General features: G+C 62.1%; 1 protein-coding gene across 7 annotated transcripts; it reads right to left on the reverse strand.

Moving 5' to 3' along the window:
- Positions 1–552: 552 nt before the first annotated feature.
- LOC103821589 (signal transducer and activator of transcription 5B) lies at positions 553–15,258 on the reverse strand. 7 transcript variants are annotated; one of them, XM_030231543.2, is made up of 19 exons: positions 15,152–15,258; positions 5,430–5,567; positions 5,189–5,345; positions 5,016–5,105; positions 4,697–4,871; positions 4,492–4,622; positions 4,250–4,401; positions 4,029–4,184; positions 3,767–3,946; positions 3,542–3,629; positions 3,321–3,443; positions 3,079–3,171; positions 2,755–2,961; positions 2,504–2,598; positions 2,307–2,437; positions 1,496–1,666; positions 1,240–1,291; positions 933–1,040; positions 553–865 (listed from the first exon to the last, which is right to left on the reverse strand). In XM_030231543.2, the coding sequence occupies exons 2-19, from the start codon at positions 5,555–5,557 to the stop codon at positions 739–741; spliced, it is 2,364 nt and encodes a 787-aa protein (XP_030087403.1). In that variant the 5' UTR covers positions 5,558–5,567; positions 15,152–15,258; the 3' UTR covers positions 553–738. The 7 variants fall into 7 exon arrangements, with proteins under 7 accessions (XP_030087403.1, XP_050841683.1, XP_018777001.1 ...); XM_050985726.1 differs by lacking the exon at positions 15,152–15,258 and adding an exon at positions 12,319–12,469 and having other exon boundaries at positions 1,511–1,666; XM_018921456.3 differs by lacking the exon at positions 15,152–15,258 and adding an exon at positions 12,319–12,469.
- Positions 15,259–15,267: the final 9 nt, after the last annotated feature.

Below are 15,267 nucleotides of genomic sequence, written 5' to 3' on the forward strand. Positions count from 1 at the left end.
CCCAGAGCTTTTGTGTTACAAAAATATTCCGTGCTTTATTTACTCTGTGATAGAAAAATAACATGGCCAGGACCCCAGAGTTTCCCGCCCAGGCGAGGGGAGAAGCAGCGGGCAGAGGGCTCCACTCCCCCAAACCCCCTGCCCACCCGACTGCCCTCGCTGGGTGCCCTCGCACCCTGCCACCCTCCTGCTGCACCGGCTCCAGAGGGGATACCGAGGCCGGGAGCCGGAGGGGCTCCTGCATCCTTGGAGGCAGAGGAGAGGATGAAATGCAGGGACCCTGCCACCGTGGAGCAGAGCACCAGCACGGGCTGGGGGAGCCCTGGCAGAACCCCTCCTCTGCCCTCTGCCCTCACGCAGCCCTGGGAATGGAGCCGCGGGGGAGAACAAGAAGGCGACGTACATTCTTAGTGACGACTGCAAAAGCGAACCTGAGGCCGGGCTGGGGGCCCCAGCAGCCCCATGGGGGGGTCAGGGGCTGCAGGGCCAGTGCTGGCAGAAGCGGAAAGCCGAAGCTGGGCCTCTTAAAAGGAACATACAGGAAAACCATGCGACAAATCCGCTGCCGTTTATACAAGGGCATAAACACCAAAGAGCTGGACGCCAGCCTGTGTTTCGGGGCAGCACAGAGCAAATCCTGGGGGCAGGGCCCACCCGCTGTCCCCTGGCACAGAGACACGAACACAGCACAGTCCCCGCAGCGCCGGGGCCAGGGGCAAGGGACCAGGCGCCTGCCTGTCACGACTGGGCGTGGGGGATCCACTGACTGTCCACAGGGCGCCGCAGCAGCTCCTCTACGTGCCTCGCCACATCCATCGTGTCTTCCAGGTCAAAATCACCCTCGGGGTCCAGCACGGGGTCGGGGCTGTGGAAGGCAGGCGGTGAGGAAAGGACCAGCTGCAGCAGTACAGGGATAGGGGTGTGATACTCACTTCTGGGTGTACATGTTGTAATGAGGCTGGGAGCAGACAGCAGGCGAGGGGGCCTGGTCCATGTAGGTGGCCCCTCCAGGGGCAGAATCTCCTGATGCATTGACAAACCTGTGGGGATGGGTCTCATGAGCACTGAGTGCCCCGTGGGTGAAGTCACCAAGATGTCTCACAAGGCTCAGCACCAATGTGGCCATTGGTGGTGGACCTGAGCTTCCCAGTGCCCTGGGCTGCCGCCCAACCCAGCCAATTCAATGCTGGGAACCCAGGGCAACCGCTGTCCACAATCTCCCTTCGGGGTGACACTTACTCTGGCACCACTTGCTTGATCTGTGGCTTCACATATCCATCCACAGCTTTAGCTAGAGAGAAGGAGGCAGCACTGAGGGCCCAAACTCCAGCACATGCCACGACCCCGGGCAGTGCTGGGGGCTCACACGTGGCCAGATGCAGAACCCCTGTGGGGCCAGTGTGGCCCCAGGGCAGGGGGAGGCTGAGAACACCAGCTCCATCCTGGCTGGATGAACAAAAGAGGAGAGACAGGTGGGGTGAAGGGACAGCGCTACCTGGCGTGGACTCACAGAGAACCGGCGTGTAGTACTTGGAGAACACCTCGTCCTTGGGCCGGTCAGGGAACACGTAGATGAGGTAACTGAGATCCCCGAGGCGGTCAGCCAAGGAGCGGATAGAGAAGTCCCTGGTGGTGAAAGGCATCAGGTTCCAGAACATCCTCTCAGCTGCAAGACAAGCGTGAGGATCATGGTGAATCCCGGAGTTTGCAGCAGCTCTTGGCTGTGCTCTGGACATGGGCTGCAAGGTCACATCAAGCAGCAAACAGCATGTCCCACACTGCATCCCTCCCCCAGCAACAGTCGAGGATAAAGCACAGGTCGCTGGAAAATGGGATAAGATGGGAAACATGGCAAAGCCAAGGCAGGTCTGGCCTCATCCTGACACATTCCCCAACCATGGGGCTCTCTGGTGCTTCTCAGTTATGTGGCCCTCCAAAGGACACTCTTGTGAACAGCAACAGACTCCTGCATGGGGTTAGGCCACCCCTGACGACCCCTGCACTGGGGAGCACCACTGAGTAACTGCATTTTGTACAGTCCACATCATTCCCCAGGGAGGGGTTGGAGGGTTCAGCCTGGTCCCTCCTCCCCGCTGCTGCCAGCATTCAGGCCTGACACAGCCACGGTTGCAGTGAGCGAGGGCAGCGCCGCTCCCCATGGCACAGCCAAGGCATTCTGGGGGCTTGCCTCTTTCCTGAGGATAACTCCAGCCTGCCTGCCGTGGCAGTGCCAGTACCCCAAGGGCATGAGGTGGTCTGGCTGGGGCCACTCGATCCAGGGATGCCAGTGCCTGGCACACACTCACAGGAGTCAAACTTCCAGGCAATGGTGATGCCACCGATCTCTGAGTCGCTGAAGCGCAGGAGGAAGGTCCCGTCGGGCTTGTTGATGAGCAGGTCGTGCGCCTGCTGCTTGTTGACGAAGCCCAGGATGGCCCTAGGCAGAGTAGGGCGTCAGGGCTTGGGGCTCGGGCCAGGCTGCACAGGGCAGGGCGGCTCTTACCCGTCATTCCAGTGCGGCTTCAAATGCTTCTTCAGTACCTCCATGACCCCGTCAAACCACTGCCAGAAGGTGTAATTCCTCCCAGGCAGGTTTTCCTGTTGAAATCTCCAGATAATGAACACTCCTGTCACCAGCCTCTGAGCCTCTGTTACACAGCACAGACATTGCAGCAGCAGAGACTCAGGGACTCCCAGGTGGGTACCCCATCCAGCCCCACAAGCACAAGCACTGGCAGAGCCCAAGCTACTTACCCGGTTGAACTGGGACCAGGACACTGTGGTGCTGCTGTAGTCCTCCAGGTGGGAGCTGGTGCTGTTGAAGAGCTTTTGTGCCAGGAACACCAGGTTCTCCTTGGTCAGCCCACGGCTGCTCTGCACCTCTGCCTTGAACTTCATGTTGAGTGCCTCGCAGAGCTGTGGCCACTGCACCTTGTCGGGCACAGCGAAGGGCACGCGGCCCTGGGGGCAGAGAGCATGGTCAGCACCAGCTCTGCCTGATGTCCCACCAGGAGGTTGAGCCCTACTCCCACACCGGGCAGATGGGACCTATCCTGCCCCCACGGCACTGGTACTCACGGGCTCAGCAAAGGCGTTGTCCCAAAGCACGGTGGCCGTGGCATTATTGTCCTGGCTCCCATGGACAATCACCACCACAGGCAGCGACAGCGTCTGCCAAGAGGAAGAAGACCGGAATGGGCTGTGGGGCACCAAGGGAGCATCACCCACAGGCACCCATGCGGCCCCAGCCCAGCCCCACTCCTGTGGGCACAGTGCCCATGGCTTGCCTAGGGCCTGCAGAAGGGTCACAGTGGCTTTACCTTCACCTGGAAGACCAGCTCGTTCCCACCGACACTGAACTGCGACTCGAAGAGGATGGTGAATTTCTCCTCTGTCACTGACTCAGCCCCACGGCGATCCGAGCGCTTGATTCGCTTCAGGGACTGCAGGGACACCAGGGGTGAGCATGGAGGAACAGATGGGCACAGCAGGGTGAACACAGAGGGACACAACGAGCAGGACGGGAAACAAGGGCACTCACCATGTTGCGGAAGTGGGCGCTGAGTGTCCCAGTGGCCTGGTGATACTCCATCACACAGCAGTTGTTGAGGATCTCCCCACTGCTCTCGCTGTCACAGGAATACACACAGAGTCAGGGCACACCAGGACTGAGAGCTGTGCAAAGTGCAGCCCTTCCCCCTGCCCCACATCCTGCTCCCCACTGCCTTGGCAGCCCCAGCCACACACCCCCAGCCTATGGCATTACTTGCGGGTGCTCTCATTCTTCAGCAGGGCCTTGGCTTGCTGCTCACTGATGATGGTGGCCTTCACTTGGGGGGGGTTCATGTGCACATTCAGCTTCCCACCCACCAGGAGCCTCACAGTGGCTGCAAACTTGGTCTGTGTCTTCAGCACTTGGGGGGGCTGCTTCTCGATGATGAAGGTGCTGGGGGGACAGGGGAATCAGGGGGGCTGGGAAGGGGGACAGAGCCAACCTGGCCCCCCACCCAACTGGGCCCAACCTGTACCTGGTGACCAGGGCAGAGATGATGTCAGTGATGGTTCCGTTCAGCTCTGACAGCATCTCCTCCACTGGGCCTGGGATTGGCAGCTGCTGGCACAGGTGCTCGGCACGGCGGATCTGCTGCCGATTCTGCCAGATGATCTCTGCCAGCTTCTCACACCTGGGGGGAGCAGGGCTCAGCACCCACTGGGCTCAGCACCCCATCCCACCCCACCAGGCACTCACCAGGTCTGCAGCACATCCAAGGTGCCTTCGGGTGGGCCCCCATTCCCTGCCAGCTGCTGCCGACGTTTCCATTGGATCAGCTCATCATCCAGGATGGTTGTTTGCTGTTTGCGCAGCAGCTGCAGCGTCTTCTGGTGCTTCTCAGCCAGGTCCTGTGAGGTGGGACAACATCAGGGGTGGAGGGACAGTGTCACAGGGCATCATTGGGACAGCATCATGGGGAACCAGGTGGCATCACTCACCACACGGTACTGCTGTAGTGTCTGGGCCTCACGGTGCAGCCAGGCCTCCAACGATGCCTTCTTCTGCTGCAGCGTCGTCTCCCGTGACATGCGCTCCTGGGGGCCCAGCTGGGAGAGCTGGGAGAACTGGGCTGGGGGACAGGGCATGGTGTTAGAGCTGCCCCTGCCAGCATCCCAAGCCCATGCCCCTCGGCCCCCCACCCACCTTGGAGTCGCATATTCTCCTGGTACTGGATGATGAAGTATTCCTGTGTCTGCTGCAGCTTTTTGAGCTCATTCTCCGAGTCCTGAGTGATGAGCCGCAGCTCCTCAAAGGTCTGGTTGATCTGCAGGTGCTTCTGGGACATGGCGTCCACCAGGGAGCCAGATGGGGAAGGGCTCTGCACAGGGCACAGGGTGCACTCAGCACAGTGAGGGGACACTCCCCATTCCCTGCCTCAGGGCTGCTCCCATCATCACGGAGAAGAGCCCCTGAGTATTCCCCCAGCATCTCCCTCTCCTCACCCCTCCCAGCCCGCACTCACATTGTTTGCCTCCCGCACCAGCCGCTGCTCGTGGTAGAGGATATGCCGGATGCAGCGCACCAACTCCATGGGGCATCGGTCATACGTGTTCTGTGGGGAGAGCACTGCCTAAGCCAGGCACAGGGCAGGGACCCCCCCTAGCCTTGCACCCCTGCCCACAGCCCCCCACTCGCCTGCAGCTGCGTGGCGTAGTGCCCCAGCTTGATCTTCAGCAGAAAGCCGTCCTCACCCACTTGGTGGTCTGCCTTCTTCTGCAGCTCCTGGATCAGCCCCTCCAGAAGCTGGGTTGCCTTCACATTCTCCTGGGGGTTGTCAAGGTCAATGGAGTCCCTGCGTGCGGATCAGAGCAGTGTCAGGGCACCAGTAACCCGGGGCAGCCACAGCACCCCCTGGGAAGGGCACACCCTGACCTACCATGCCTGGCTCTCGATCCACTGTGACAGGTAATGCCGCACCTCGATGGGGAAGTGCTGCCCATACAGTGCCTGCATCTGCCGCAGGGCTTCACCCTGGAGCTGCTGGGCCTGGATCCACACTGCCATGGTTCAGCACCTGTGGGGAGACACACTGTCAGGGCACCAGCAGGAGACAGACAGGCACTGTGCTGCAAGGGGTCTGGCCCTGGCTGTCCCCAGTCCCTCTGCAGGAGTGCCTGGAGTCCCTGGTGCTGCCAGGGCTGTCTCCAGCTGCTGAAAGAAAGGGCATGTGGGGGCAGTGGACCCTGGCTCTGAGTCACCCCCTCTTTTCTAGGAACAGCCCTGGGGGTGCCCAGGGCCAGGGACATGCCTCTGCATGGCCTCTCCACATGGTTCTCATTTCCCCTCACTGCACCACGGGATCGCAGCCATCGCTGGCCACGCGAATGAGGAAACAGGCCAGGGGGAGGAAGGGCTGCCCAGAAATCCAGGGTGACGCAGAGCAGAGGCCCCCCCCTGCATCCACCCCGCTCCTGCCCACACCCTGGCAGCGCCAGCAGGCAGGAGCAGCCCCAGCCCCATTAGCCCACGTGGCACCACAGTCCCTGACAAGTCCCCAGTGCCAGGGCTGCTGTGTGCCCCATGTCCTGGAGGAGACACACAGACCTTCCCAAAGCAGTTTTGGGGCAGCTCTGGCTCCATGCAGGGATTCCACCCACTACACAGCCTTAGCTCCCTCAAGGACAGGCAGGGATAAGGTGGTGCTGACAGCACCTCTACTGAAATCCAGCATGTCCCCTGGGTCACCTGTGGCTAGAGGGATCTGGAGGAACAGCCTGCAGCTGACTGTGTGAGAGTGATATGACACAGGAGGTCTGGGGGGCTCAAGGTCCCCCCGAGTGAGGAAGCAGCAGTACAGTAAAATAGCAATTAGATACACTCACACTCTATCCACCTGGGATTTGGCACCACACAGAGGGGCCAGGCAGGGGTGCAAGGCCTTGGACATGTCCCAAGGCCGGGTGACCAGGCCAGAACCTGATCATTGCACTGGCTGGTGACAAGCAGAGGGGCTGAGCCAGTGGGGGACTGTGCTTCCCCCTCTCCCCAAAGCATTTTATTCGGCCTCAGAAATACCCAGTGGCCCACAGGGCTCGAAAAGAGCTGGTGCTGTCATACAGTCAGGGGCACATGCTGGGGGACAGTGGCAGAAGGTCCGAGTGGAGCAGCCACAGCCAGAGCCCCCGAGCCATGCACACCCGCCCCTGAACAGGAAGAGGAACAATAACCCAGAGCTGGCTAAAAATGAATTTTTCCTCTATAAAAAGGGAGGAACGTTTCCACATTCACAGAAATCACCAAGCTGGAAATGCTGCTGGCAAGGAGGGGCCTGGGGAGGCAGAAGAACACTGGCAAGGAGGAAAGGGAAGGTGGGATGGCTGACAGCAGGACATGCTGCTGTTGGAAATTGTGGACGTTTGATAAGGGGCAGAGCCAAGAACAGCCATGCTAGTGCCACTGCACCACAAAGTGACCGAAGTCCCCAGTACTGTGGGGACATCTGCACGGACACAGAGCAAACACACACTGCCCTGCCTGTTGATAAAATGGTGATCTCTTCCCATCTCACAGTGACAAAACACTTCCTACTCCACTCTAGCATGTTGTTAAGCAACGAGTCTCTGGCTGCTCTGTGGTGAGCAGGCAGGCACCGCATTTGGCCAGTGCCAGCCTGGGAGCAGGAGCCCCAGCACCACATCTGCCTCTACAAGGGGCTGTGCAGGGGCTGACAGTGGCAGAGCACACCTGGTGTGTGCCCCAAAACACCCTTTGCACCAGGCTTGAGCACAACCTCCACAGACACTGTCAATGCAGCAGGACATGCAATTTCTCCTGGGGGAAATTTGTCTCATTTTTGTCTCTGTGTCCCATCTAGTGATAAACCAAACCTCCCCATGGGCTGCAGGCACCCTGATCACCCCGGCACAAGCAACCAGTGCCTCCTGCCATGGGCAGACTTTTGGCCCTGAGATTTAGCACGGCTGTGGCAGCAACTCTCTTCCAGCATAAGCTGCAGCACGTGGTCCCATCGTGGTCCCTTTCCAGGCAACCCTGCCTCCTGCACCTGACTGCCACTGCTGGCAGCCACTGGACCATGCCTAACATCACTTTCCAGCATCACACTCCTCGGTGGCACCACCAGCTGCCCAGGGACAGATCCACCCCCATGTCCAGGGACATTCACCCACCCCAGTGCCACCTCCAGCCCCAGCAGGGCCACTGCAGCCTCAAGCACTGCCATGGGTCAGCCACGCACGGCAGCCACCGGCCCCATGCGCACTCCAACAACTGCAAGAGGCAGATAATTGTAGTGGTTTAGGCTACTTTGCATTTACTCGCTGGCAGCGAGCTGGAACCCACCCGTCACTGCAGCTCGGTTAACCAGCAGCACTCGACAAGCCACAGCGACGTGCTCACCAGACTTATTGCCTGTGAAGGGGCACAGGTCCTTCCTGGGGTAGGACCACTGCTGAGGAGAGACCCCAGAGCTGTGGGGAGGGACCCCAGCAACACAGAGAGAGGGACATGCCAGCAGACACCATTTCTGCCTCTTACAGCCTCACTGCCCACTGCTGATGGGGAAGCACTGCGAAACCCAATGCAAAACAGGAGAAACCCACTCAAAAAGGGCACTCAGAAGGCCAAAGGCAGCAGCAAGGAGAGGGGAAGATGGGGAAGGTGGCAGCTCTGCTGGGGCTGGGTGCAACCAGGGGACTGACATGATCACACTGGGAAAGGGTCGCAGGCACAGTGGCAGTAGGAACCAGCAAGTCCCAAGCTGCAGGAGAACCAGAGCATATCCGTGGGCAGACAAAAGGAGGGAAATGCCTCACAGGATGAGGACGGCAGCAGCAGCTTCCCACGTGCCATGGGCACGGCAAAAGCCAAACACAAGCAGCAGCTACCCCGGAGCACGCTTTGCACGGGATGCTCACTGCAATCTGCCGCGGGACGCTCCCGCACAGAGCCAGCCCAAGACCTCCTCATGAGCAGGACAGTCCTGCCCTGGCGCTGGCACAGCCCCCGACAGCAGCTTCTTGCCCAGACCCACGCCCTGAAGGGCTAGGCAGGGGCCAAGAGCTAGGCAAAGGCCTGGGGGGACGACTGGGCTCTGGCTGTACCCCCCACCGCCCCACTCCCTCGACCCACGCAGTCCCTCGGCTCCCGCACTGCCCTTGGCCCGGTGCTCCGGCAGCCCGGGGGTCTCCGGAGCGGTGTCTTCCCGGGGCGGGGGCGCGGCGCTGGGCTCCGGCGGCAGCGGCCCTGCGCCCGCTGCGCCTCCCGCCGCAGTAAACACGGACACGTGGTTTCTCGGCACCTCCGGGAACCCGCGATCGCTTCCAGGTCAGAGCCGGCCCCGCTTGTGGCCGCAGGGCCGGACCCTGCACCCTACGCTGGTGCGGCCGAGGAGCTCCGGTGCTGCCGCAGCCAGCGCTGCCGCTGCCCCCGGGAGGCCCAGCAGGAAGCTGTCCCGCAGCCCTCCAAGGTGGGCGGCTCCGAGCAAGACCCCTCCAGGACAAGATCCGGCCCCCCCAGACGGGCCCCGGGCACGGTGGAGGTGACAGCCGGGAGTGGCCGCTCGGCACAGCGGAGGGCTCCGGTTACCCACACACACACAGCCAGCCCTCCGCCCTCAGCGGCCCCCTGTCCGCACCAGCTCCCCGCAGGGCCCCGCTAGAGCCGGGTGTGGAGTGTTCGCTCCTGCAGCCGCACTCACCGCCCTCAGACCCCACTAGAGCCGGGTGTGGAGTGTTCGCTCCTGCAGCCGCACTCACCGCCCTCAGACCCCTCTAGAGCCGGGTGTGGAGTGCCCGCTCCTGCAGCCGCACTCCCCGCGCTCAGGCCCCGCTCTGTCCCCGCGCCGCTCTGGCGTCCGGCCCCAGGACAGCCCGGCTACCGCTCGGGGCGGGCACAGCCGGGCTCCCGGGCGGCCGTTTCGCTGGCTGCGCACTACAGGAAGGAGCAGAGAGCAGCTATTTCCTTCCAAAATGTCAGGTGCCTGCGCGGGACAGCCTGCCCCCGAGTGCTGGCAGCCACCTCTGCAGCGGCTGCCTGCGGGCCGGCACACTCGGCCCCTCACACCGCCCGGGGCCAGAGCAGGCACTGCCTCTGTCCTCGGCAGGCACGGAGCCCCCGTGGCTGGCCGAGAGCCAGGGATGGGACCCCAGGGAGTCATGCAGGAGTTCGGCAAGGGGGGAGATGGGACCCCCTCACCTGCACCCTGCAGCTTCGCTCACATCCCCCAGCCCACGGCCCTGCAGCAGAGACTGCAGCGGGGGCACCCGGGTGATGCTGAGCAGCCCCCAGCCCTGCTCCGAGCTGTGGCACCGACACACTGTGGAGCCGGCACATGGGGCCAAGGGCTGCTCGCATGTTTTCCACCGGCCTGTGGTTTCCAGCTCTGGCTGGGAGGTGGGAAAAGCTCCGTGCTTTAATGGGGTTTGTTTGTCTCCCACAGAAAGTGGCAGCAACTGATGGCTTCGCCCTGGTGGCATTGGGGAGGAGGCTGCCGAACCATTCAGCCCACACTGGAAACATCTGTACCATGACACTCATGAAAGAGGCATGGCTGGCTCTGGTAATCCAACGTGCCCCCCAAGAGCAGAGGCGACAGGCCCCACAGCAGCAGAGTAGGTCAGCAGAGGTGGAACTAGTAGCAGCAGGACTCTGGAGCTACTCTGCCCCCAGCAACTCTGGGAGCCAAAAGCAGAGAATCCACACCATGAATTGCACCACATGCATGACCTGATGCTGCCCAGAGGGGACACCAGCCCCACACAGGCAGAAATGCCCCAGCTGGGGACTGGTGCCAGGGGCATCAGTGCTGGAGGCTGCCGACAGCTCATCTCATGCCACGGGCCAGGCTCTCTGCCTGCCAGCACTTGCCACCCTTGAGAAAGGTTTTCCTCCTCACTTCAGATTTCTTCCAATCAGAGAGGCCCAGAAACCTGCGTCAAACCAAAACCACCAAAATACCCAGCAAAATCCCTTGAATCCAACGTCTGGAACCTCAAGAAAACCTCAGTGCACCAAGAGCCACCCTGGGGCAGCCACAGCCAGACACAGGCACTGCCTGGGCACTAGTGGGATTCCTTCAGACACAGCATGCAGCAGGACACACGGTGCAGCCACATCAGCAGAGGCCAATGCCCAACCAGCCCCATGGGCACAAGTCCAGTGTGGCTCCTGCAGGACATCCATCATGGGAAGCCCAGTCCCTGCCAGCACTGGTGCTGCCCCCACCATAAACCCCCAGACAGGATTAGAGAGGCTGGGCAGATCTGTAATTACTCCTGGCTCCCTGGGGCCAAGCAGCTGAATTAACTAGCTTTGGGGCTGGCACAGCAGGGAGCTGCCAGCTCAGAGTTCTGGAGCTTCCTCTGGCTTGGTGGGGGAATCCCAGGGTAGGCACAAAGCCACTGACCACCTGCAGCATCCCAGACTCTGGCCTTGCCCAGGCAGGGATGTGCAGCTGCCCCATGCCAGGACACTCAAGGAAGGGATTTTCCCTCCACGCCAATAATGACCAACCCTAAATCCCTGTAATGCCACGCTGAGGGCACCGCAGAGTCCCTGCCCTGGGGTCCCGCAGGCTCTGTGGCAGCCTCCTGCACCGAGGCCAAATCCATCCCAGCCCCTGGCGCGGTGCTAATCCCTGCTCAGACCTGCGCCAGCCCAGGAGGGACAGGCCGGGCGAAGGACCTGAGGATTAAGCTCATTTCAGCATCGAATTAGTCCCGATTGGGGTCTGGAGACACAATTTCATTTTCTCTGCCATGCTCCAGCGAGCACACACAATGGCACTAATCCACCCACAGCCAGACTGGATTTGCTGGGCAGGACCCAGGTGGGCTGGGGGTGATGTGGGCAGCACAGGCACCAACAGCACTGCTCTGGCTGCATCCATCCCCTCAGGTTGATGCCATGCTCCAGCTCTCCTTGAGGCTGAGGACATGATTCAGGAGCCTCATCACCCCTGGCATGGCTGTCCTGCAGGGCCAGCCCAGCTGGAACAGCACAGGCTTTAGGATGTCTGGTGAGCAGGGAGAACAAGAGGGACACCAGAGCAGCTCCTGTATCCCCCCACTGCACTCCCAGAGTTCATCCCCAGCAGCTGCAGCAGCTCTGCACAAAGAGATGCTCTTGCACCAAGTCAGCAGAGCAGGATGTAGAGGAGTAAAGCCTTGCCTTTGGAAGAGGGGATACACAGACATCCACGGATGCTGGCAGGAGAGGGGGGACTAGTCAGACAGAGAATAAAACAACCAACACCAGTGGTTTGTGAAACAAAGTCCTCAGTCAAATCGAGAGAGGGCTGAAGCACAGCGCGCATCCACACACACACAAATATGTCCAGGTGGGTTTTGGCTTTCCTGGCCCTGGGATGGGCTTTTCCAGACCCTGAAGCAGCAGCAGAGCCCCTGCCCCTGAGCTGCACCATAAGCCTCACCACAGCATCTCCACAAGCAGAGCCAGAGAAGCTGCACCCCTGGGCCCACAGCCCAACAGCACCAGGGTCGGATATTCACACCAGAGAGGACAAAGATCATTTTACAGCATTTCCAGCTGGTGCAGGAACTCAGAACTGCCAGCAAGAGCAGCCTCTTCCTCTGCTAAAGGCTTTGCAGGGCCATTGAGTGATAGGGACAAGAGGCCGGACAGAATGAGCACCCAGCACATGGTGGGCAGGGCTGGGCCACTGCTCTGGCTCTTTGAGGGAGTGCTCTCCAGCACCAGCCTTTTCCCCAGTTCCCTCCCAGCAGAGCTGTGCTATAAACCAGCTCATAACACAAAGTTACACTGAAAGTGGAGATTGCAAAACTCACCAGTAACTGTTTGAACCGGGAATGGGTTGTGACTGTGCTGTGGTTCAGCTATGCTGCTGTGGCTTTCCCAGCTCGGCGGCACATCATTCCTGATACAGTGGGAAGCAGGACCCAGCACTCAGGGAAGCACTGAGTGCCTGCAAGCAGCCCGTGCTCCTGGCCCCTCTGGTGCAGCCAGATGGGTGGATTCTGCTTTATCAGCAAGTCAGCTCAGCCCTATCGGCCAGGAAGCCGTGTTCACAGTGTGCCTCCCCCTCGACGTTTCCCAACGCGGCGGGAGCGGCGGCGTGCAGCAGCCTACCTTTTATCAGCCAGCAGATGTTGCTAGAACTGTTGCTGCATGTGAAATTCAGGCATGCCCAGCACCACTTGGATCCCTGCACCAGCCATGCGGTGCCAGGGTAAACACCCCCGCCCCCTTCCTCCCGGGATCAAAACACTTGGGGGTTGCAAAATAGACACCCCATGAAAGGAAAGGCATGCCACAGAAACATTACAGCTGTCGAGGCTACTTCTCCCGGAGCGTGCCGGAGCCCCGGAGCCAGCACAGCCTCCCAGGCTGGAGCTGCCTGCATGGCTGAGTCCTGACCCGTGTTGGCAAGGTGGGGACTCTGATCCTAACCCTAACCCTAACCCTAGCCATGCCCTGGCTTCCCTGCAGTGGCTGCTCTGAGGGCAGCACTCACAGTACTGGGGACACTGGGAGTCACCGCAGCCTGGCAGGCAGAGGGATGCTGCCACCAGTGCAGGTACCCAGGGGATGCTGATGGCAGGGAGGTCCAATTCACCCTGCCTGCCATCCCACTGGCATCCCAGGGATGCTGTGAAGCCTGTTGAGTGTGACCCACCTTACAGTCATTCCTTGCAAACTAGAAAGTAATTTCCCAGCCAACGGGGCTGCTTCACTGTACTCAGCCCAAAGCAGTCGCCACTCACCGCCCACGACATCACAGAGTGCAGGGAGCAGGGATTTTTTGCAAGCAGGGTATCTGAGTTTTGCTATCACTCGAGAGAGAGCTGGGAAACCCCATGGCAAAGCCTTCACCGTCACTTTGGAGTCAGCACTTCCCCTTCAGCAAGAGGGGAACGTCCCTCCAGAGGCTCTGTGTGCCCTGTGCTGAGCATCCCCAACTGCAGCTCCCTGTGTGGTGAGAGCATCCCTAACCCTGCCCCAAAGCATTGGCCTTGACCCAGGGCAGGTGCAGCAGACCCAGTGAGGTGGCTCTAGTAACAACTGTAGGGACCCAACAACCCCAAAGCAGGGCACTGTCAAAGTGCCACAAAACACAGAGTGGTGACAGCCACCCATCACGCCCTGCTCCCAGCCCAGCTCTCCCATGTCCCTGCACACAAGATGTTGGTACCTCTCAGCCCACACCAGAGCTCCTCCTCCTCATGATGCACCCACAGCACAGGAGGGCACAGCACAGCCCTCTATAGCCCCAGAGATGAGCAGCTCCTCAGGAACAGTTCTAAAACCCAGGGAGACAGTCTCCATCTTCACATTCAGCACCTCGGAACCACACAGGTCAGACTACAATCCTGATGGCTTCAGGAGCACAAGGACCTGGGCCAAGAGTCGGGACCTGGAAGGGAGAGCTCCCACCGTGGAGGGCTGGATCCTGGTGCCCATGGCAGTGGTGAGGCTCTGCATTGTGCCTGCACTAAGTGCTCCCTCGCATGCCACTGCTGGGGCTCACACTGCTCTGAGCACAGGCACGAGCACTGCAGGGACCCGGGCTGGCCGCGGGCAGCCAGCACAGTGAGCCAGCCCACAACCAGGAATGTCCTGCTCTAACCAAGGGCCCCGCACCAGAGGGACATCGTGTGCCATGCCCCTGCTATGGGCAAACCACGCCGAGCTACCCTTTGCCCAGCCCTGTCTCCCCTCCGCAAGGCGCCCCAGGCACTGTCACCGGCCCGGTGTCACGGGGTGCCCAGCACGGCCCACGGAGAATTGAACGAGCCAACAGCCCCGGCCCATCGGCGGTGCCAGCGCAGCTCGGGGCGCGCTCATCAGCGCCGGTACGAGCCGAGCACTGGAGCCCCGGAGCCGCCCGGCAGGAGCTGCCCGGGGCCGGCCTGGCACGGGCTCGGGGCTGGCCGGGCACGGAGCCCTGACAGCTCCGTAACCCGCTGGACAGGTGGCCGCGGCTCCCGCGGGCTCCCAGGCACCGGCCGCGCCTGAGTTGGGTGAAAGGCCACCGGGCGCTGCGGTCCCCGCGGTGTCGCCGCTCCCGCTGGAGAACGATCCCACCCGCCCCGCGGCGAGGAGCCGCGTGTGCCACCGATAGCAACGGGGCTCGCACTCCCGCCATCCCGGTTCGGTGTGCTGCCTGCGGCGGGACGCCCCCGGCACCGCACGGGACGCCTCGCGCTGTCCTCGGCCCGGGACCGGGACTCGGAGCCGCCCTCCGCGGCCGCCGCTCAGGCGGGGCCCGCGTGCGAAAACCGGCCCCGCTCGGGCGGGCGAGGAGCGCCCCCGCCCCGGGATGCGCCGCGGCACCAGGACGGGCCCGGGACGTACCCGCCGCCCCCTGGGAGCGGCCCCACCGTCGCCTCCGCCCGCCCAGGGGCCCGCGGGCCCAGCCGGGCCCCCGCCGATCCCCGCGCCCGGCCCAGCTGCGCCCGCCCGGGGTTACGAAACACCCACAGTGCGGACCGGACCGGACCGGAACGCTCCGAGCCCGAGCCCGGCCCCGCCGCACCCCGCTCGGCCCTGCTGCGGAAGGCGGACGGCGTCCGGACCCGCTCGGCTCGGTCCGGTTCGGTTCGGTCCGGTCCAGTGCGGTCCCGGCGGCGATGACGGCTCCGCGCTCCCGTCCGCGCCCACCTGCGGCCGCGGCGGCGGCTGCGGCTCCGCTGCTCCCGCGGCTCCCGCGGCTCCGGGCGCTCGGCTCCGCCGCCGCTCTGCCCCCGCCGCGCCCCGGCCCGGCCCGCGCGGCCCCG

This window comes from Serinus canaria, chromosome 27, assembly GCF_022539315.1.
Source record: "Serinus canaria isolate serCan28SL12 chromosome 27, serCan2020, whole genome shotgun sequence".
Lineage (NCBI taxonomy): Eukaryota > Metazoa > Chordata > Aves > Passeriformes > Fringillidae > Serinus > Serinus canaria.

Excerpts from the sequence above, each read along its gene's own strand:
- LOC103821589 (XM_030231543.2), bottom strand. The coding sequence starts at position 5,557 with ATGGCAGTGTGGATCCAGGCCCAGCAGCTCCAGGGTGAAGCCCTGCGG. Across the intron at positions 2,599-2,754 it reads CCTGGTCCCAGTTCAACCGG|GAAAACCTGCCTGGGAGGAA; the intron begins GTAAGTAGCTTG and ends AGATTTCAACAG. Across the intron at positions 1,667-2,306 it reads TGCCTGGAAGTTTGACTCCT|CTGAGAGGATGTTCTGGAAC; the intron begins GTGAGTGTGTGC and ends CTTGTCTTGCAG.